This window comes from Rattus rattus, chromosome 5 (assembly GCF_011064425.1).
Source record: "Rattus rattus isolate New Zealand chromosome 5, Rrattus_CSIRO_v1, whole genome shotgun sequence".
NCBI classification, from domain to species: domain Eukaryota; kingdom Metazoa; phylum Chordata; class Mammalia; order Rodentia; family Muridae; genus Rattus; species Rattus rattus.
Genome location: NC_046158.1, coordinates 4,119,491 through 4,140,947, shown reverse-complemented (window position 1 = coordinate 4,140,947; position 21,457 = coordinate 4,119,491). Strand labels below are relative to the sequence as shown.

The window sequence follows — 21,457 nt, the reverse complement described above, 5'->3', positions numbered from 1 at the left end:
CTACTTTGCCCGCCCCCTCCGCTGTGCACCACCTCCCCCACCTTACCCCCACCCCAACCACCACTTCCCTGGTGCTCTTTTTTCTAATTGCTGTGGAGATGAATGGTGGAAGGAACCATTTCTGGGAGGCAAAGAGAAAGTGTGATTGAAAGACAATAAAGAAGTGATAAGCAGATGAGGCACTTGTGGGAGGGCTCAGCTTAATGCCCACCAGCTATGGGCAGGCGCCGGGCCACCCGCTGCCTGGATTGGGCACACAATGACCCATGGGGCCAGTTGGCAGCCTCCTGGGTTGGCCGGGATGGGCCCACAGACCCATTTCAAACTTTAAGGTTTCTCTCCCAGGGGCTTTGACCCGCTGTGAGGAGGGGGGGTGTGGAGGAGGAGAGAAATCTCTTTGTCAGAGGGAATGTCTGAAGTCTTCCTGGCCCAGCCCCACGCTCTGGGCGGCTGCTCTGGGGTTGGTTAGTCTGCTTGGAAGACATTGGGGGAGTTGTCATCTGGGCCTGGGAGAGCGGCTGGAGGAGAATCAGCTAGGCAGTTCAGTTCAGGAGCCTCATACCAAGGTCCCAGGGTACCCTCTTGACCAGGTCTGCCCTGCTGACTCCATCCCCATATTCCCTACCCTGGCAGCACCAGGCCTACCCACCAGTCACTGATGGCCGTCTGACCCCAGACCTGACTCTGGCATCTTCCTGCTTTGATTTTCTTGGATTCTGACTGGCAACAGTCTCGTTTTATGGGTGGGGGAGCTGAGGCAGTGCAGTGACGCGTCCCTGGTGCAGCTACTGAGCAAGAACTGAAGTTGGCGCTCTCAGGGCCCTGCCCCACCCCCCACTGCCACCCCCACCCTCACGCCCACCCCTGGGGGCTGTACCTTCCCACCGGCATTCATCCTGCCTGATACTGCACAAAGGAAGAAAATAGAAAGGGCTTAGCATGGCATGGGACAAAGTCTTGAGGCAGGGGGATGAGGGGCTTGCTTTCCCTTCAGGCCACAGTTAAGATTAGGTGTCCTGGGTCTGCTCAGAGCACTCAGGCTGGACTGAGTATCAGTGCAGAGTCACTACCATCCCTGAGCCCATACTTGTCACTAGGGAGAGCTGGTGTCCTTGCCTCCACTGCTCCCCTGGGGACTGATGGGCCCATGGGGCTGCTGCCTGCTGGCCACAGGTTTTTCCAGTTCATGCTCTGCTGACCCCATGACACTCAGGCCAACCACTCCTCATTAGCCAGTCAGTCACACCAAGGGGGGCCCAGAAGTGAACTACTGAGTAACACTTGTAGGTACTTTCAGGCCAGGCTCCTGTTAGCCAGGTACACTGGGAAAAAAAACTCCTCAGCCTTCTCTGGGGCGCCTGTGGCTTTATCCTCACTAGAGAAGCAACACCCCCAGATTGGGTGCCTCAGAACTGGAGAAACAGACCTGAAGCCACTTGAGCAGCTTGGGGCCTGAGACGTGGTGTGATTACCACATCACTGTCTACACCAAGGGTGCTGTCCCCACCTGGGCTTAGGTCCCAGAGATAAGCACCCTATATCAGAACCCCAAAACTGCTGCTTCTGCTGCCTTACACTCTCCAACCAGTCTCCCCTCATCAAGCAGTAGGAACAGGCTAGGCTGGGTAGAAGGGTTGAAACAACTCTGCAACACCCCGAGTCCCAGGTGCTCTCTCTAGGTCGGCCAGGGGACTGACAACATCGTCCTCTATATTGGCTTGGCCATGGAGGCCTTTCCCCATCCTAGAGCACCCAGATGCCCCTGCTCCATGCAGCGCCACCACCCTCCCCCCCCCAGCCCTCCCCCATCCTTGGGGAGGAGCACTGAGCGCTTCGAGGGGCCCTTCCCCCCTCCCCCAAAAAAGACCCGACCGAGGTCTGCGGAAGGGAGGGTTTGAGGCAGATGGCTGAGCCATTTTCTGCCTCTGCCGGGGCTGATTGAAGGGCAATGAGGCAGCTAATACGAAGAAAGATAGAAATTTACTTGCTTTAACTTCATACGGCCCACAGTGAAAGAGTTCATTCAGCCGCCGGCCGCCATATCTGATGGGTGAATAAGCTATCCCCACATTCATCATGCCTCTACATCGCGGGTTAGTTCATGGGCCATTTGCCGCAGACCCTCCTTCGTGGGCCTGCTTCATGCTTTCTTTTGCTGCCCAACCCCAACTCCCAGCTCTGTCTCTCTCTGTCTGTCTGTCTCTCTGTCTCTCTCTTTCTGTCACTGTCTCTCTCTGTCTCTCTGTCTCTGTCTCTCTCTGTCTCTCTGTCTCTGTCTCTTTCTCTGTCACTGTCTCTCTCTGTCTCTCTGTCTCTGTGTGTCTCTCTGTCTCTGTCTCTCTCTCTGTCTCTGTCTCTGTGTCTCTGTCTCTGTCTCTCTCTGTCTCTCTGTGTCTCTGTTTCTCTCTGTCTCTGTCTCTCTCTGTCTCTGTCTCTCTCTGTCTCCCCCCCCCCCATACTACCCAGAAGACATTGGGAGTGAGCCCTCCTGCTGGGGTGGATAATAAATGGCACCAGATACTCAGCCTGGAACTGTTTGTCATTTGAACTGAGCTTTCAGGAGGCAGAGTTAAAAGAGAGGCAGGTACTGGCAGGCTCAGAATGCAAAGCAAACATCGGCTTATTTCTCTTCGGTTATTCGACGAAATCCGGGCTGTCAGCTGCCCACCGACCATTGCTGTAGAGTGTGCAAATCCATCCTGTCCTGAAGACCTTTCTTGTCTCTTGTTCCCTCCCCAAGGCACCCATCCTCTACTGCTTGGCGTGTGGTCGGAGAAAGGACAGGTTCAAAACCGAAGTGGCTACAGTCAGTGCAGTCTGGCATAGTGGGAGGAGAGGGGTGTAGAATGTTAAGCCGGCATGGGGAGCTCTGGGTAGGTAGGGAAGAAGTGACTGAAGGGCTATACTGCCCACCCTAAAGCCCAGCCTCAGGTCTTTCTATACCCAAGGAATGGCGTCGCGTTGCCGTACTGCCCAGAGAGGGTCTGGGAACGTGGTGTTTCTCCGGAGTCGGCTCCATGATGAATGGTTTGACACTCAGCCACAGGCATCTAGCTAGTTCTCAGCCCAGGTTGCCATAGCAGCTGGGAAGCAGCATGAGATGCTGGAAAGAGGGTGAAGGTGCGATGTGGGCCGGCCACTCCTCTGGGCCTACTTTCTCTCTGGTTCCTGGAGGTCTCTTGCTGGGGGTGTTTTTGAAGGACCCTTTGCACCTCCCTGGGTCTGTCTTTAAGGCCACCACACAAATGGCACTTAGGAGGGTGTGGCTGCCGGCCCAGCATCTCCTGGAGTTCCATAGTAGAGTGGGAACAGTAAACCTTACCACTGTGTGCGGCAGGCACCGGTGATTCTTGAAATGTGATACTTCCTGGTGTTAAATCCAGGAGGACCCAGGGAAATAAGGCTGTTGTTGGTTGAGTGAAGGATCCACAATACCTAAGTGGGCCAGGGCACCTTCCTGTGGCCCCTTCTAGAGGGAGGCACAGTGTCCATCACCAGGCTGACTCTCCACCCTCACAGCGAGTGACTATCCACACGGGGCCTTGCTTAACATTTCAGCTTTAAGACAGTCAAGGGCACAAAGCCTTTCCCTCGGCAGAAACTGAGGCTCAGAGAAGTACAGCCACTTTCTGAAAGCAGCACAGCCCGCTTAGGGATATTTTCCACCATCCTAACAACAGTTTCGTGTGGTAGTCATCCTACCAGGTAGGGGTTAGGGGACAGGAAGATCAGAAGTCCAAGGCCAACCAGGGTTTCATAGGACGCTGGGAGTGAGACAAAACAGAGCAAACTTCATCACAGTCTTTGAGGCCTTGTAATTTCCCCTCCCACGTGCTGGGCGGCCAGGAATGTTTGCAGCGGGCAGGGTAGAGCGCACAGCTCATGCAAAACTTAGCAGTCAACAGGACCCCCCGTATGGCCTCCACTTCTGCCCCTGCAGATGGGAGAGCAACATTTGTTCCTAGCAGGCAAGGCTGCTTGGATCTCCAAAATGAGCAGTGGTGTATGAATGAGGGAGGTTTCGATGAAAAGGCTGCGGTCCCCAGCCGTCAGCAGGTGGACAGAACAGCTGGGTACAGCATGCCCCTGGGACGAACTTGAGCAGTCAGCCCCAGACACTCTTGTCCTAATGGTGGCAAGTATCCAGGTTTCAGGCTTGGGCTCAGGGGGAGCCGCAGCCTCTAGAGGAGAGGGAATTTTGAGAAAGTCCCGGGCAGCAGAGCAGTCCCTCCGCCTCTGCCTACGGAAGAGAGGCCCATTTTCTAACGCACCCAAGGAAAAATATACATAAAGGTTGATGTGTTTTCAAATGGTTTTTGCTTTGTTCTTCTCTTTTCTCCCCATGAGTATTAACCTCAGGGACCCCAGGGACGGCTCGGCCCGCTAGAGCACCTGCTGGGGTCACGCTCAGTCATTAGCTTTGCGGTCAGCGCAGAATAAACCCCAATTCCAGGCACCGATGCCGCGAGTGTGCGTGCGTGCGTGCAGCTCCCGGGAAGCCTGTGTACTGCAGGCCTGTGGAAGTCAACTCTTTCCTGCCTGACTTGTTTCTCTCCTGCTATTCTGCCTCCAGCTGTGGGGGCGGCAAAGAAAAGGATGAGATCAAGTTGAGGGGAAAAATTGTCTGATTTCTTGAGCCCTTTGTTTCTCAGGCCCCTGGCAGGCTGGGCTGGCTGGGAGCTAGGAGTCCACTGGAGCCTCGGGCTGATGGGGGAAGAGCTGGGTACCAGTGGTCCTAGACAGAGGCAAGGAGGGTCAGGTACCTGCATGTGTATTGCTTGGTGTCTCATATGATGTCCCAAGTTCTATTTCTTTCTGTTTTTAGAACCAAGCACCTCCAGGTCTCTACACAAAAACTCAGGACCCTGCCAAAGCACCCAACACCCCAGATGTCCTTGAGATAGAATTCAAAAAAGGTATGTGCCCTCAAGAATGAAAGGGGGGCAGACTTTAAGGGTCCCAGTTCTATCCCTCTACCTTCCTGGGCCCAGGCCCTCTAACTCCTTGCATTCTTGGAAACTAGAGTGTAGTGGGGTTGGGGGGGGGTCTGAACGTTCCCAACGGTGTGAGCGAGCCTCCAATCTTGGGGGAGGGTTTCCCAGGCCTCCGTGTCGAACGCTAACATTGGATCTTGGTGGAAAACCTTTCTGTCCCAAAGTAGCTGGCTTTGCGAAGTCATCCTCTACTTTTTTGAGTCTGCGTTTCCCCATTTATAAACTGGGGTTGGGGGGAGCACCTGTTCTTTTTCTAGTGTGCAAGGAAGTCTGTGGGGAGGGCATCCAGCCAGATGCTGCCACCAGAAAGTGCTTAGTAGTGGCAAGTCAGCCACAATGCTGGCTTTAGGGACTCTGAAGACTCTGCTCATAAAGCTTGGCTCACCCTAACTTTTCTGTCTGGGGTCTCCAGCAACCTGGACTCAAAGCTGGTTCCTCTCTCTTGTCCCAGAGGAAGAAATTGGGCACAGTCGTGCCTGGTGGTTATACTGGAATCCAACTGAGAGAGTGTGTGGGGATATAAGGAGAAGATACTCCCAAGCAGGCTCCCTGAGGGGGAGATGGTACCTGGCAGGAGGGAGGGAAGGCAGGAGGCAGCCCAGACCCAGGCAGGGAAGCGAGCCATCCACAAAGTGGCCAACAGGCGGGAGCACCGGCAGCGGAGGGAGGAGGCTGGAGATCAGCCAGCCCCAGGCATCCCCTGGCTCTGTGATCTTGTGGAACTTTACCTTTCTGGGGCTGAGGTGTGCATGCCTGTAAAACAGGCTGTGACAAGGCGGTTTGCAGGCACCCAGCATGACGTGTGGCTACAGTGAGGGTGTGGTGCCAGTACAGGCCTTTCTACCCACAGCCTCTCCCAAGGGACTATTCCACCTGCGAGTGCCGTCTTTGTGCCTCTTTAGCTGTGTCAGTTTACATGTCACATTCATTACCCAGGGACCAAGGAGACCGTGGTGGGAGCCTAGACACAGTAGAAGTCTTGGGTCCCCGCTCAAGTTCTCTGTTGGGAGCAAGGGGCCTCCCTGGGGCTTTGCTCCAAGCAGATGGTAGGATGGGCCAGGCCACACTGCAGGCTTCTCCCACGAGGCCCTCAAACCCCTGGGAGCTGGGAGGGCAGAGGGTGGGAGGTAAGCTGGAGGTGGCAGAGGGTCCCAGGCACAAGCCTCCAACAGCCTGTGCTAGAGGCACAGGGTAGCCCCAGGCAGAGTTGAAGAAGAGACAGCTATCTGAAAAGAGGGAGGGAGGCGCCCTCCCTAGCCTACTCCTCATTCACTCTCTAGTTAATTTATTTGAAGTTTTAATCTAATTATTAACTATTTTAAAAGCTAAGAGGCTTTCTCCGGCGGCAGCACCAACAATGTCAACCTCTCCTCCCAGGCAGGCCCCCATCCAAGGCCCCAGCGTTGGGTGATAATAGGGCCAGAGAAGGAGAGAAAGAGAGAGGCGAGGGGTAGGGGGTGGCGAGGGGGCTTAAGGTTCATTATTGGGCAGACTTACATTTAATAGCAATTTACAACCAAGTTATAAACCCCTGGAAATGGGGGTTAAGAATGGCGAGGCTGTCAGCACCCTGAGCGGAGCCCCTCCAAACGGCGCCTTGCTAATAAAGACTCCAAAGCCGCTATTGAGTCCTGATTGGCACCCGATGGCTCGCTACATGGTAATGAGCCAGGCAGATGGGTGGGGGATTAGCCGCCAACTTTGAACAGCTTTTCTTTGTCACTGTTACGGCTCTCTTGTTAGCCCCCTAATACATTTATTACCCATTTCACACCGCTCGAGAAAGTGCTCCTTTGCTATTCAAAGTCAACCCCAAACCCACCCACTGCCCCCTCCCCACCACCCCCCTCGACAGGGCCCTTCCGTGGCTGAGCCTCGGGGCCCGTCTCCCTCCTGCCACCCCAGACAACACATCCCAGAATTCAAGGATGTCTGCTGGAGTGGGCATCGCCCCCCAGCTCATCCATCAGGTGGCTTCCTGAAGACCTGGGGTACAAGGTTGGGACTGAGAGATCCACATCTACCTGGCAAGCCTGGCAGAGAGCTGCTTAGATGTGAGGGTGTGTGTGTGTGTGTGTGTGTGTGTGTGTGTGTGTGTGTGTGTGTGTGTGTGTGTGAGTGTGTGCGTGTGTGCTCGAGCGCGCTTGCACACACGCCCGTGCGTACTCATAGGGTCTGGCTGCACCTCGGCCAGGCGGCCCCTGGGTAGCTGGTGGGGACAGAAGGTGCTCACTGGTAAGACAATGGCCAAGCGTGAAATTCAATTAGTTCAGGGCCTGGTTCCAATTTCACAGCCCCTAAATGCTAAAGGGGCAGAGAGAATGGGAGGGAGGGGGCGAGCGTTTTTATTGCATTTTCCTCTTTCATTCTGGGGGGCTTTCTCTCCCCTTCTCCCCCCACCCCCAGCACAGGGCTTTGAAGGAGTCATTCGGACTCCATGTCTGTCACAACCATTTAAGGCGATGTGGGTGGAGGGAGAGAGGGTGGGGTGGTGGGCACAGGCTGCTCTGCTGAGCTCCAGCCTAGAGGCCCACTGTCCTCTCTTTCCGCCCCAGGGGTCCCTGTGAAGGTGACCAACGTCAAAGATGGCACTACCCACAGCACATCCTTGGACCTCTTCATGTACCTGAATGAAGTTGCGTGAGTGCCCACAGACTGCCTGCCCCATCCCCCACCCCGGAACTGCCACCTCAAGCAAACACAGGCCTGGACCTGTGTGACAAGTGGTCACAGCTGAAGTTCATGACCTGGAGGTCTGGCAGTTTAGGCCCTGTAGACACAGAGTGCCCTGGGCCGAGGGTATTGGTTTGTCATTGGTATTGGTTTAAATCTACAACCCAGGGAGACAAAAGTTCCAAGTCTGCCGCCACCTCCCATGGTCGGTCCGGCTGGGGCCACAGGCCTTTGGCTGATTCAGGCATCAGGACAAGAAAGATAAGTCCTTGGTGAGGGCTAGAGCCAAGCAAGTCCCAGAAGCACAAGGAGCACACAGAACGACCCAGACAATCCGTTCTCTTTCAGGCCCTTAGGTTACCCACCTGTCGGCTTGGGCCTGTTTTCCTGGCTCAGGTGTTCTGAGTCATAGAGGCCGAGACAGGGTCAGTCAGTATGCCCACATAGGTTTCCCCTCAGCCAAGCCATAGAAAGGCACCTGCTCAGTGGGTGGCCTCTGTCCTCCAGCCCTGTGGCAGCACCTGAATCCAAGTGACCGGTTCCTTTTCAGGGGCAAGCACGGAGTAGGTCGCATTGACATCGTGGAGAACCGCTTCATTGGAATGAAGTCCCGGGGTAAGTGTGTTGACACCCGGGGGCCAGCTTCAGGACCTCTGGAGCTCCCGTACCACTGGGTACCTTTTACCCCAGGCCTCCTTGGCTTCCCTTTGCTTTCTCTTATGCCCTAATGAAGTGAGGACTGGGGGTGAAGTGTGAACTGTGGCCTTTGCCCTGACTTCTCAGGGTGCTGCGAGAGCAACTGCCTCTCGTGTTGGGAGGGGTCTGGGAGAGAGGTCGGCCCGGAGGTCAAGCTGTCTTGTGTCACGGGCGGGCCAGTCAGGTTAAGAGGCGGACCATGCAGGGCCAATTTCGTGGTTATTAAAGGCACTTCTCTAGCACCACCAGGCATACAGTAGAGTGGGACTCCTGCCAGGGGGGGCGCTGTGAGCTGCACACAAGAACCCTAAGCAGGCCAGGCCAACTCGGGCACGTCTCCAAAGCCTTTTTGCTAGAGACAGATAGGCCCTACCTTTCTGTGGCATGCCTGTCACTTGGCTGGTCTAGGCTGCCGCCATGGGACCACACGGCCATCTTATCCCCTTCCTGACTTGGAGATGGAGAGTTGGTCCCGGGACTATGCAGAATTGGTCCCCGGGTACCTGCCTCTGTTTTTCCACCAGTCCCAGTCAGTCCTGGGCCATTTTCTGTCTACACCCTCTTCCTCTTCACTTTCCCTATCCACTGAGCACCTCCATCTCAGGTCCCTGCCAGTCCCCCGCCCCCCATCCCGTGTGTGTGTGTGTGTGTGTGTGTGTGTGTGTGTGTGTGTGTGTGTGTGTGTGTGTGTTGTTATCAACGATGCAATGTTTTAGGGCACTCCCACAATGTTGGCAGTTAGAGCCCTGGAACTTGGGGTGCTTGAATGTTTAAATACCAGTGACACCGGTAGGGGCTTCAAGTCACTTTTGCTTCATGGTTGATTGGGGACAGTAACAGCCAAATAAAACCAGGCCACGGTTCAGTCTCAGTCTTGGTCCTTGGGGAGATTTTTAAATCGGAGATCCCATGTCCCAAGAGAGCTGACAGGCACCAGCTGTCAGTTGTGAGAGAAGATGCAGATCCTAGACCCTGGCCCTGGAGCCTGGAACGAGCGAGCTGCAGGCCTCAGTTTTCCCTACTGCGTCCTGGGTCTTGCCGCTGAGAGTTGGGGGGGTTGGGAGGAGCAGTGGTTGCCCATCCCCAGGGTTTTCCTCTTCCCACATTGATCATCCGTGAGAATTCGCACAACTGCGGCTCTCTTGAGAAGGCCTTGTAAAGAACAAAATGCTAATGAGTGTCTCCTTTCTTTCCCAGCCTACCTTTGTCTCTTACCTATTTAACATCTGATTAAATGTCCCTTTGTCTCCACCTGCCCTTGGGAGCCACACAAAGGAATTCCTCCAAGGCAGCTCCAGGGGCCTTGGGAGAAAGTAGCACCTCATTTTACAGATGGGGAAACTAAGGCCCTGAAGGGGTAAGGGCTCCCTGCAAGTTACCGGCAGGACTTAGATTGAGGCTCAACTGCCCAGTGGACATTGGGAGAAGCCCTCTGAGCCCAGACTGTGGGGATGGGCAGATCCAGGCTCAGACCCAAGCGTGGTAGTGTGAACAAGTCCTAGGGGAGTGTTCCAGTGTCCCTGGGTGAGCACAAAGGCAACCTTAGGCCCTCTGGGGCCCAGGGCTGCTTGGGGATGCCAGACACCAACATCCTTCCTGTATCCTTACCTGTGGTGGGTATCGCTAATTGGCTGTGCCCCTGTCCTACTGAGTCCGGAGGCAGCACAGCACTGCCAGTCTGACAGGGCAGTGGGAAGATAAGGGTTGGCCGGACCCAACCCTGACATGTCTTGCTGGGTGAAGGGGCAAAATGAGTGGAAAGAGGTGGTGATAGGAGCTGAGAAATCAGGGAAGACAACCTGGAGAAGGCGGCAGTGGGCAGTTCCCAGCTGGTTGAATGTATGACGGAGAGAGAATAGACGGGGTAGGGGGTACCCAGCCGGCCTGGTGGCAGGTCTCTGCAGACCCAATGTTGAAGGCCAAGGCTTTGTCACATAGCCTGATTCTGATTCCGTCTCCACTGAGAATCAACCCTCCTGAGCTTTTACTTCCTTACCTGTGAATGGATTGACACGTTGTGTCTTGGAGGTAGACTACCCTCCTGACTGAGGTCCCTTAGAGACCCACAGCATGAAGCTGAGTGTATCCCGACCCCACTGGCTCCTTGTCACCCACCTGGAGCTCAGTCCTCAAACTCTCCCTAGATATGGTTGTGTCTGTTGCCTGTGGGCAGCTGTCCCTAAAAGCACAGGACTTTAGTCTTGGGGAGGGAAATTGCTGTGCGCCTTAGGCAAATCGCTTTCTGTCTCTGAAACACTAATCTTCGATTGGAAGAGCCGGCAGCCTAGGAGATCTCTCCGGGAGTTTACGCTTGCCTATCTTCGTGCTTGGTGATTTTAGGGTACCCTGTCTTTATTTCTACACTCCAAGCCTGTGTGAGCAAGCCAAAGCAGACAGTTAGTGAGGATACTGTGGACTCCTCTGGAGGAGTTTACTTAGGTGAAGGGTGACAGGCCGCCGTTAATGGTTGAACGTCATCTGTATCGATTTTACAAGGCTGGTAATTGGCATTCCTTGAGAGCTTACTTTTTTCTTCTGGGGCAGGGGAGCCGGAGCACAGGGACCCTGGGTCTGGGTGGTCTGGCTGGCATGGCAGGCCCTTGTGGGGAACCACAGGGTCAGAGCCTGAGGACTGGCAAGCCTCAGGTGGACTGGCTCGGTTGCATTGTGGCTGTTCCCGTCCTCAGTGTCACATCATCTTTTTAACTCCAGAGGGGGACTAATTAAGTGCAGTGAATGAAGTCAGTGGGGAGAAAGAGGAGGAAGAAGAGGAGGGAGCCCGGGAGGGAGCCTCCTGGCTGTGACCATCCCTCCTGCCTCAGTGTATCTGCACCTCACTCTTCTCTGGCCTTCCTTTATGGCTGCTCTCCCACTCTCCTCTCCCCGTTCTGCTCTTCCCCCCCCTCACTGCCAGCCCCCCAATTCCACACGCCAGTCTCAGTCAGCTTTCTCGTCTCCCCTCTGTCTCTCATCTTCCCTTTCTCTCTCCCACTTGCCCCCTGAACTTCATTTACAAGAGAGCAGCACGCTTGCCCTTCAACGGGTCTCCCTGCGCGCCTGCTGTCCAGCCCTCCCAGAAGCCGCGCTTGCATAGAACCTTTCAGACAGACAGCAAGGGGAGGCTTGTGAGGCAGAAGACTGGAGCAGAAAACTGGGATGGCGAGTCTCGCTTACCCAGCCCGATCCACAGGATGGGCCACCTGAGCACAAGAGCCTAGAGAATAGCTTAGACTGCCACCCTGACTTGCCTCTCATCACCATGGTAACCACCTCCAGCCTTGGTCCTGGTACCTAAGAAAGGAGCCCTGGGGCTCCAGTCAATCTATCCTCTACTGTCCCTCCATCCCATCCACTTTCCCTAACCCATTCCCCGCCCACCTACCCTAACCCTGACTCTTGTGGGTTTGGTAGAGCCTACTCAGTTTCACCAAATTTCTCAGCCCAACCGGCAATCTTGGCAGCGGATGAGAAGGATTTGAGCTGCTGCAGCTGTGTAGTCCCCATCTCTTCCTTTTGGTCTACTCTCCCCCTCCCACCACCCCAGCTCCTTGGCCTCCCCAGCCACCCCCCCTTCCTAGTGGTAATTAGGGTATGATTGAAGCTGCTCCATAGAGGGCTGCTGACACCTCTGTCTTTCCCGTAAACACGGGGAGATGAAAATAGACACTTGGAGCCTCGGTGCATGTCACTCTGAAGATGTCTGTTGTCTGTTCCACAGCGGCACGGGCTCAGCTGTCATTTCCCCCTCTTTGCTCCGTGGTTTGTATACTGACTGTCAAAAGCCCCAAATCCAGTCTTTCAGAATTGGGTTTCTGTCACCGATTTTTTTTTTCTTCAGAACTACAGAGAAATCATCTGTATCCCTACCCTGCTAAGAGAAGGAGAGCTTTAAACACACACACACACACACACACACACACACACACACACACACACACACAGACACCACACCACACCACACACACACACACACACACATAGAACTAAAAAGCAAGCCCTTTCTGATCAGTCACAATTAACTTTAACACTGCCTGAGACGGGGTCAGGAATATTGGCTGTGCTCATGTCTCTTGGCTGGGACTTGGCTGTAAGCCTGTGACCTTCCTGACAACCTTGGGCTGGTACGGACGGAGCATGCTAGAGGAGATGGCTTCTGCCTGCACTTCTGCCCCCCTCTTTGCCGATGGTGCCTCATTTTCCCTGGGGGCATCTGCAATGGGCAGTAGCTGGCAGGCCTTAGGCAACTAGTGGACCATTCTGGAACCTTAGATACCACCTGTGTTCTCCTCTCCCTGGACTGCTGTGGGTGACACTGCTGGTTTTCTCCCCCCCGGGTGCCAGGCCAGGCTGGAATCTAGATGCTTGCTCTTGGAACCCATGTCAGAGGTTAGCATGTAAGATCCACAGTTACTTAGCAACTTCCTGTTCTCCCCTGTCGGGCTCTGAGAGGATGCTGAGAGGGACCATGCAGTCAAGCCAGCATCAAGTTGTTAAGAGTTCTGGTTCCAGTTCCAGCTCTGTACAGACAGCTTGGCTGTGTCCCTGGCTGACTGGGGAAGGAGAGAAATGCACAGAGGGCACCAGAGTCTCTGGGAGTCACTCAGGACACTCTCACTGCCACTATCTACAGCCAGAAAAAGGACAGGCTTCTCTGAGCTGCACAAAAACCGATCTCTGCCTTAGTGTGAGCGGCTGGGCTGTGTCAGAGGAGAACAGGCCATGGGAAATCTCTTTGTGATGTTGTTGGTGTTCCTAGGGTGACTGAGATCCTGCCTTGAACCTCGTTTTTATCCCTGCCATTTTGGAGGCAGATTCTTCTCTGTATTTGTCTGTCTTTCTAAACAGCCTCAGGAAACTCGCTCTGTAGACCAGGCTGGCCTCGAACTCAGAGTTCCACCTGCCTTTGCCTTCTGAGTGTTATTGGGTTTTATGTTTGGCTTGGTTTGGGTTTTTTGAGTTAGAATCTCAGGTAAGGCAGGCTGACCTTGAACTCCTAATTCCAGCCTCTACCTTCAAGCCTCGAATCCTGGGATTACAGGTGTAGAACAGGACATCCAGTTCATAAAGTTCCTGGAATTCTGTGTGTGTGTGTGTGTGTGTGTGTGTGTGTGTGTGTGTGTGTGTGTGTGTGTGTGTGTGTGTGTTGCAGTGCTGAGAACTGAACCCAGGGTGTGGGATAGACAAGTGCCTACCACTATTTTTCTCCATTGTTATGGGTCACTAGTTGTCGTTTGAGACACTGTCGTGGTCTCTAACCCAGGCAGCCTCTACCACCTGCCTCAACCTCCCCACTGCTGGGATCACAGCCATGTGCCACCAAGACTTGCTCTTCCTGCTGAGGTCCTGGGTCCCTGCCCTCTGGCTGTCAGCCATGGCTTTTCTTGGTCATCCTGCCTGTCACTGCCTCCATCTGGACTTTGCTATTGGAGTGATGAGGCAGAGGGATGTCTTGTGCACAAACTTGAGGACGTCAAAGGGTGTGGTGGGAGTCTATAGGTGGATTCTGGAAGGTGGAGAAGATTGCCTAGGATGGCAGTAAAATGGAATAGGGTGTGTGTGTGTGTGTGTGTGTGTGTGTGTGTGTGTGTGTGTGTGTGTTATTTATATGTGTTCATGTATGTTTTGAGATTCATATGTTTTTAGGTGCACTCAACACAAGTGTGCATGTGCAGAGGCCAGAGGTCAATATCAGGAGTCTTTCTCCCGTATCTGTCTGTCTATCTGTCTGTCTATCTATCTATCTATCTATCTATCTATCTATCTATCTATCTATCTATATATATATAGAGAGAGAGAGAGAGAGAGAGAGAGAGAGAGAGAGACTACTGAACCTGGAGCTTACTAGTTTGACTAGACAGGCCAGCAGGTGAACTCCAGGGCTCCTCCTGTACCAGCTTTAGGGTTACAGCAATCAGCTTTTCTGTAGGCACTGGGGATCTGAACTCTGTTGTCCATGCTTACATGGCAAGTCCTTTAGCCACTGCATGGCCTCCCAGGCCTGGGGTAGCTTTTACATGGCACATGTCGCCTGAGCCCTTGCGCCTGAGTGCAGTCTTATATTCTGATAAGTGCTGACTTACCGGAGCAAGGCGCTGAGAGGCAACCTAGAGCCAAGACTGGGAACTCAGATGCTGGTCCTGTTTCCCCTTTGAGGCATGGTAGCGTGGGCAAGTCGCTACTTCCTAGACTCAGTCTTCCTGTCTGTCTAGTTGACTGTTGGCCCAGTTCAAAAGGACTCCTTAGGGGTGCCAAGGCCTGTCACCCCTAGCAGGACTTGAGCCACCATTTCTATGTATTAGGCCTCTGTCCACATATAATGAGTATTAGGTTGGCCACCCCCTGGAGAATACAGATAGTTTTGGTCCTAAAGGATTTTTCCTTCTGAGTTTTCCAGAACTTGAAGACCAAACACCAGCCAGCTAGATAGCTCAGTGCATGTAAGTAGTGGCCTTGTTAGCCTTACAACCTAAGTTCAAGTCCCAGGACGCACATGAAGGTAGAAGAAATGTCCATTCTGGAGGGTCTGGATTTTATACTCATGTGCACACACTCATGCACACACAACAGTAATCAAAATTAGTTTAAATTTTTATGAAACCAAATGGACAGCAGATTATATGATGTAGGGCTGGAACCTAGGGCCAGGCCCTTAGGCCTGTTAGGCAAGCACTGTACAAGAGAGCCCCAGGCCCAGCTCTGGTTGTTGTCTGTGAGGTATGGTCTTGTTTGTTATGGAACCCAGGTTAACCTTAAATACCCGTTCTTCCTTCCTCAGCCTCCTCAGTGCTTGGTAGAATTTGTCCTTCTCAAGACTGGCTAGCATGTCACTGTAGCTGAGTCACACAGGCCTGGCGGACACGTGTGCAGTCTTCTGAGTTTTGTTTGTTTGGTGGCATTTTTTGTTTGTTTCTCTGTGTGGACCTGGCAGTCCAGACCAGGCTGGCCTCAATCTCAGAGATCCACCTGCCTCTGCCCTCCTGAGTGCTGGGAGTAAAGGCGTGTGTCCCGCTGCTCCCTGGCTGTTTTTAAAGCTTTATTGTGGAAAGATTATGGGGAGTTGCCAGGACAGCCGAAAAGCTGCCCCCGCAGCATTGCACAGCGGAATTAGAAAGGAAGCTTTCGGATCAAATTCTGGGGGTGGCACTGCTCCTACCCTTCCTCCATGGCACGATATAGCTCGGCACTGCTGCGAGGACCTTCCTTTGGTTGACAGCTAAGCCAGGGCCACCCTGTCACTTTGGAGACCTTCTGGCCTGAGCAGGTTGTGTTGTAAATAGGCCGGCTAGGTGAGATGACTGGAAGAGATTCGAGCAAGTGCCTTTCTCCTGGCCTGGGCTTTGCCTTCTGTGGCCAGCTAACTCACAAAGCAGCTGGCCACACCCATCAGGGATCCAGGAGCTTGGATTCTTCTGTTGAGCCATCTTTCGGGGCTCAGCTTCCCCATCTGTACAGTGGAGCCAGTGCTCAAGCCCTAAGCAACCCCAGCAATCTCCGGAGAAATAGAGCTGCCCACGCCATGTGTGTACTCGCATGTTCATGCATGTGTGTACGCAGCCGTCTCCCCTCCCCTGACTCCCTGGTGGAAGGGAGGAAGGGATATTTGGGGCCCTGGGCTCCACCGTAGTTGGTTTAATTACAGGTTTTCAACTGCAGGCCGGTGGGCATGCATTGGAGAGGGGGTGCACTGCTCAGAAACCCTGTCATTTTCCCGCGTCTGAGGGCCTCTTCAAAGGGGGGCATCTAGACATTTTCTCCACAAGCCGCAGAGTGGACTGTCGTGGCCCCAGCATGAACATAATGACAGACGCATTTTGCAGCAAGCTGGGAGTGAATGGGTCCGACTGGCTTGTCTCCTGTCAGACGAGTCATTATTTTTTTTTTTTTTTTTTTTTTTGTCATTTGCTGACAGTTTGGGTTTCATGTGTTTCTCTCTTTTTTCTCTTTTTCCCCCTGCCTGGAAAAATGGCTAGGTATCTACGAGACCCCAGCAGGGACCATCCTTTACCACGCTCATTTAGACATAGAGGCCTTCACCATGGATCGGGAAGTACGCAAAATCAAGCAGGGCCTGGGCCTCAAATTCGCAGAGCTCGTATACACCGGTATGTACGTGTCACGGCTGCCCTTGGTCCTCCACTCCCAGTCCCCCTAGGACTCAGACCTTCTCTTCCATCCAGCATGCCTTTCTCCCGTCTAGCCCCACCCACCACTGTCCTCTTCAGAACTCCACAGCGCACACAGAAGGGTATCAACATTAGACCAGGGCTGAGGGAGAGAGGAAGGGACAGGGGGGTGGCCTTTTTGTGAGTGCCAAGGGAGACCTGGCAGCCTCCAGAGGTGTTCAGCCGGGTCCACTACAGCATCAAAAAAGGACTATGCATTCGTCATTCCCGGTGTTAGCCAGACTGGATCCAGCAGGTACTTGGGAAGATATAGGGCCCCAGACAACTGCATGGTTCCCACTAATCTCCCTGGTGGTCTAAGGCTGGAAGTGGGTAGGGAGGTGGGGGTGAGCACTGGGTTGGGCCTTGTTAGTCCGTCCATAGGAGACACGGCTTACTCACCAATGTGGGCTGCACAGAGAAGCACATGAGCTCCCGGCACGGGTGGTCACACCTTCCAGACAAACAATACCTCTCGGGACCCAGGCTCTATATATATAGCCTTCACAGTGGGAACCAAGGGCCCTAAGCCACGGTCCCTGGTCAGATCTGGCCCGATGCCCACTTTTCTGCCACTTGTGACCCAAGAATCATTAAAAAAAAAAAAAAAAAAAAAAAAAACTTTAAAATGGGTTGGAAAGGAACCCAAACTTTCGTGACATATGGAAATTATGTGAAATTCAACACAGCCTTCATGTCCCCATGGTCTCTTTGAGCTGCTTCAGGGACAGAGCTGACTGAGCAGAGACCTGAAGGCACACACAACCTCCAACAGTGACAACACATGCCTATGATCCCAGCACACTCAACCCCTACAAGGTCAAGGCAATCCTGGGCTACATGATGAGACTAAGACAGGGCTGAGTGTGCTATTGTATACCTACAAACACACACATGCATGCACACACATGCACGCACATGCATACACGCATGTACAAACTCGTGCTCACACACGCACACGCGTGTACAAATGCGTGCATGCGCTCACACGTGTGCGTGTGTTCATACTCATTTTAGGAGACATTTTCTGACCTTGTCTATCATATTTGCACATCCCTAGTTTGGAGGATTCCGTCAGGCAGCCTCTTGGAAAACAGTCTGCTGCCTACAGCCAGCCTTGGCAGTTCTGTGGGCCAGAAGTTTGAGTGTCTGGATAGAAGATGTCAGTCACAGCCACCTGGCTGGGGCCTCTGGCCACGCCTGTCTCCATCCCCATCCTCCCAGGCCTGCTGGAATCCATCCCAGCCTTGGCTGGCACTCCTTCTCCCTTTCATTGTTCTCAGCGTTGAAGCACAATCCCCCCTCTCCAGGTACAGACAGGTGTTTAAATATCATTGCTTCCTACTGACTCGGCAGGACTCCGGTGCTAAAAGGTGGATTCTGGTTACAAAGTAGGATTGACATTAAGACATGGCGGGGTGTAGGGGAGAGCAGAGAGCACCTGGCCTGAGTGCCCAGGAGGCATCCCGAGGCCTGAGCCTGGCAGAGGACAGAGAACAGGCATCCGGGATCCCACAGTGTCAGCGTCTCTCGCTGTCTGCTGTCTTGCTGGCACTGGACTAGGCACCCGATGGGCATTACCTAACTGCACAGAGGTGGAGAAACTGAGGCCCAGGTGGACAGGGATACTTGATCAAAGGTTTTATGTCTGATAAATGATAAAGGTTGAACCCGAGAGAGGCAGGCTTCAAAAGTCACTCCCACGGGGCCTGGGAAGCAAGGAATGGTTTCGGGGTGCACACAGGAAGCCTTGGCTACAGGCACAGTTCCTGGGCTGAGTCCCTACTCTGTCAGCCAGCAATGAACCCTGTAAATCCCAAAATGAGGCTGAGCGGCGATTAGGAGCTTTCAAAGGAAATAAAACCTTGGAGCGGAGAGAGGAACAAGGCGGGGAGGGAGCAAGACTTAGACTGGGTCGTTATTGCTAACATTAACTCTGCCTGAGTCCTGTGATCTCCAGGTGTCCACAGAGGTCAAAGCCAGCCCTCTGGCAGTCCAGAGTGCTGCTTGATTGGCCCCTTGCTGGAAGGAGACATACTGCAGACCCAGCTTGGCTGGATGCTGCCGCTCGCTCCCCTCCCTACTCCTCAGCTGTCTCATCTGAAGAGTAGAAGTGGTTACCCAGGACCGTAGCACGGGTGGGACGTGCATCTGGAACAGTGCCAGCAACCACTAAATAACTGAGGCCTGATGCCATTTCTAGTGTGGGTGATGGGAGGCTTTGCCTCTGGTTGGCTTTATGGTCTTAGATAAGTCTATCTGGGCCTCAGTTTCCCCTCCTGTAAATTCCAAGGGTTCTAGGGCTAAGATGTCCTAAGGGGTCTCCTCCCCTCCCTCTGAGCACCCCTGGTTCACAACCCACCACTCTACCTTAGAGATCCTCTTTCTAGCCTTTCTGTGGGCTCAGGGCACAAAGGGAGAAACAGGACACAGGAAGTCCTCCTCCTAGGTTCACAGGCTCCCAGGACACTCTCCCTGTCTCTGCCTGGGTCTACCTGACCATCTCCCTCTTTTCTTCCCTGATTTCCCTACTGGCATCCGGAGTTTGGTGAGGCTCTCTTCCAGGTCAGCCCAGCAGGACCCTGACTTCAGGACTCTGAAGTCTCCTGATGGAGTATTTTATTTAGTAGCCATGTCTCATCTAGTTAACACGCCCCCTCCCCTACCTGTCCTCAACATGAAAATGGGTATAGCGGATAACTTGTGCCAATCCGAACAGACTCTATGCTCAGCCTGGACAAGGGGAGCCAGCCCTCTGCAGCTCAGTCCCAAGCCCCGACCACTGTGCTCCACAGGCATAACCAGCAGGATCTCCCCTGCACCGTGGGACCAGGCTCTCTAGCCCATTTCAGGCTGGGTCCACTGGGAAAAGAAACTTGAACCAAAGACCCCTGTGGGCTAGAGAAACAGATCTCAAGATAAAGCCAGGGCCAGTGGCTCCTGTGCTGATCTCTGCCCTTCCTATCAACAGCTCCATCTTCACCTGCCTTCCAGCCTGGGAGCATAATGGACTAATTATCCCAACCGAGAAAATCAAAGAGCAGGCAGGACACGGGGATGCAGGGGAAGGGTGATTGATGTCCCCTCCCAAAGGATCCAATGGTGTTTTAAAAGTCCTTGGTTTAGAAGTATTCCATCAGACCTGAATTCTGCCGTGGTCCTGCTGTGTGACTTTTATACAGCTCTTTCCTTCTCTGGACCTTTCTTGTAGGTTTACAGTGAGTGGCCATCAGAGATCATAGTGTTCGAACAGCACAGTTAAGTGCTCACTGAATCCACATATCCCTGCAGAGCACTTAAGTAATCACATATTGCTGTACACACACGTGCACACTCTCACACGCGTGCGCGCACACACACACCAGATTGAACCCACCCTTCTCTGTGGCACCCCTCCAGGCCCCTAACAGTAGCTGGGCCCTGCTAACCTACCCTCTTATCAGGGTAGGAGATCACAGGCCATCTGGCCCCACAGCTGCCCAGGTGGGCTCACCTTCCTGTCCCTTTCAAAAATCTTGTGCCTGGCCTACCCCTCCCCCAACCCTGACTAAGGCCACCTGCTGTCCCTTGGTACTGGGGCCCCTGCTCTCTCCTAAAGGAATGGCTCTGTCCAGGGCTGTTAGGCTGTAGGGGGAGGAAGTGTGCTTCCCAGGCGCCCTCAGTGCGCTGTGCAAATAGAGGATGCTCTGGTCATACAGAGGAAAACCATTACTGAGATAGTCATTGCCCCTCAGCTCCACTCACAGACTGGGCCAGCTTGGACAGACTGCTTGCTCTGTTGAGCCTCCTCGTCCTCCTCTGTTGGAGTACAGGGTTGCAGGGCAGAGAAAATAGTTGAGGGCCTTCCCATGGCACCATTCAAAGCTTGTTGGGTGTCACGGTTTTACTCAGTACTGCTGTGTTACTTTGCAGGAAGGGGAACAGCTGAAGACCCCAGAGCCCCATAGTCTGTCTGATCGCAAACCCAGCTGGCCTTCCTGGGCCCCCCCATTGCTTAGCCCCATGGCACACGCCTCAACCCTATCCAAGATCTCCTATCTTCCTTAGCAAAATGAAGCCCTCCTGGGTCAGGGCCAGGGTCTTTCTATAACTCCTATGCGTGCCTGTGCATGAAGTGAGGGTATTCCTTCCTTCTGACCTTTATGCCTTTGGGAGACAAGGAGGTCATTTCTTGCAAAATGACTGGGTGGGGGTACAAGAGTGGGTTCCTCAACTCATTAACAATAACACATCATGCCAATGCTCACATGTGAGTAAGGCAGACTGAGCCTATCAGAGGGTAAGGTTCAGGCTTCTGCTCCTGTATCCCGTCCTTCCTGTGCCCTGGCTTGAGGTCATCCACAACACCTTCATCATTCCTTCCTGCAGGTTTCTGGCACAGCCCTGAATGTGAATTCGTTCGCCATTGCATCGACAAGTCCCAGGAGCGGGTAGAAGGAAAGGTGCAGGTATCTGTCTTCAAGGGCCAGGTGTACATCCTCGGCCGGGAGTCTCCACTTTCACTATACAATGAAGAGCTGGTGAGGTAAGTTCCCCATACCTCAGCCCATCTGGCCTTGCCTGAGCAACTTCCCCAGCACTTTTTGCTGATCTCATGTCAAGCTCTTTGTGAGAGATGTGTTTATGATGGACACATCTGTAATGTCATGGAACCGACAGGCCAGGTGGGAAGAAAAGTGTCAATCAAATGATAGCTGTGAGCTAGGGATGTGGCTAGGAGCATCTGCCTAGTGTACGGGAAGCACTAGGTTTCAGCTCCAGCACTGTGTAAACCAGGTGCAGTGGTACAAATCATTGTAGCACTCAGTCGGTAGAAGCAGGAAGATCAGAAGTTCGATGTCATTTTCTGATGCAAAGTAATGCTGTCCTGAGCCACATGAAACTGTCAAAAAGGAAAAAAGAAAGGAAAGAAAGGAAGCAGGCAAGCTGAAA

General features: G+C 53.5%; 1 protein-coding gene across 1 annotated transcript in view; it reads left to right on the top strand.

The window, feature by feature from the left end:
- Ass1 (argininosuccinate synthase 1) overlaps positions 1–21,457 on the top strand; it is a 48,738-nt gene that overhangs the window by 21,748 nt on the left and 5,533 nt on the right. Inside the window, exons 10-14 of the mRNA XM_032901845.1 lie at positions 4,826–4,916; positions 7,550–7,634; positions 8,218–8,282; positions 16,334–16,465; positions 20,894–21,050. Coding sequence (XP_032757736.1) covers positions 4,826–4,916; positions 7,550–7,634; positions 8,218–8,282; positions 16,334–16,465; positions 20,894–21,050 — 530 coding nt within the window. The remainder of the gene's footprint in view (positions 1–4,825; positions 4,917–7,549; positions 7,635–8,217; positions 8,283–16,333; positions 16,466–20,893; positions 21,051–21,457) is intronic.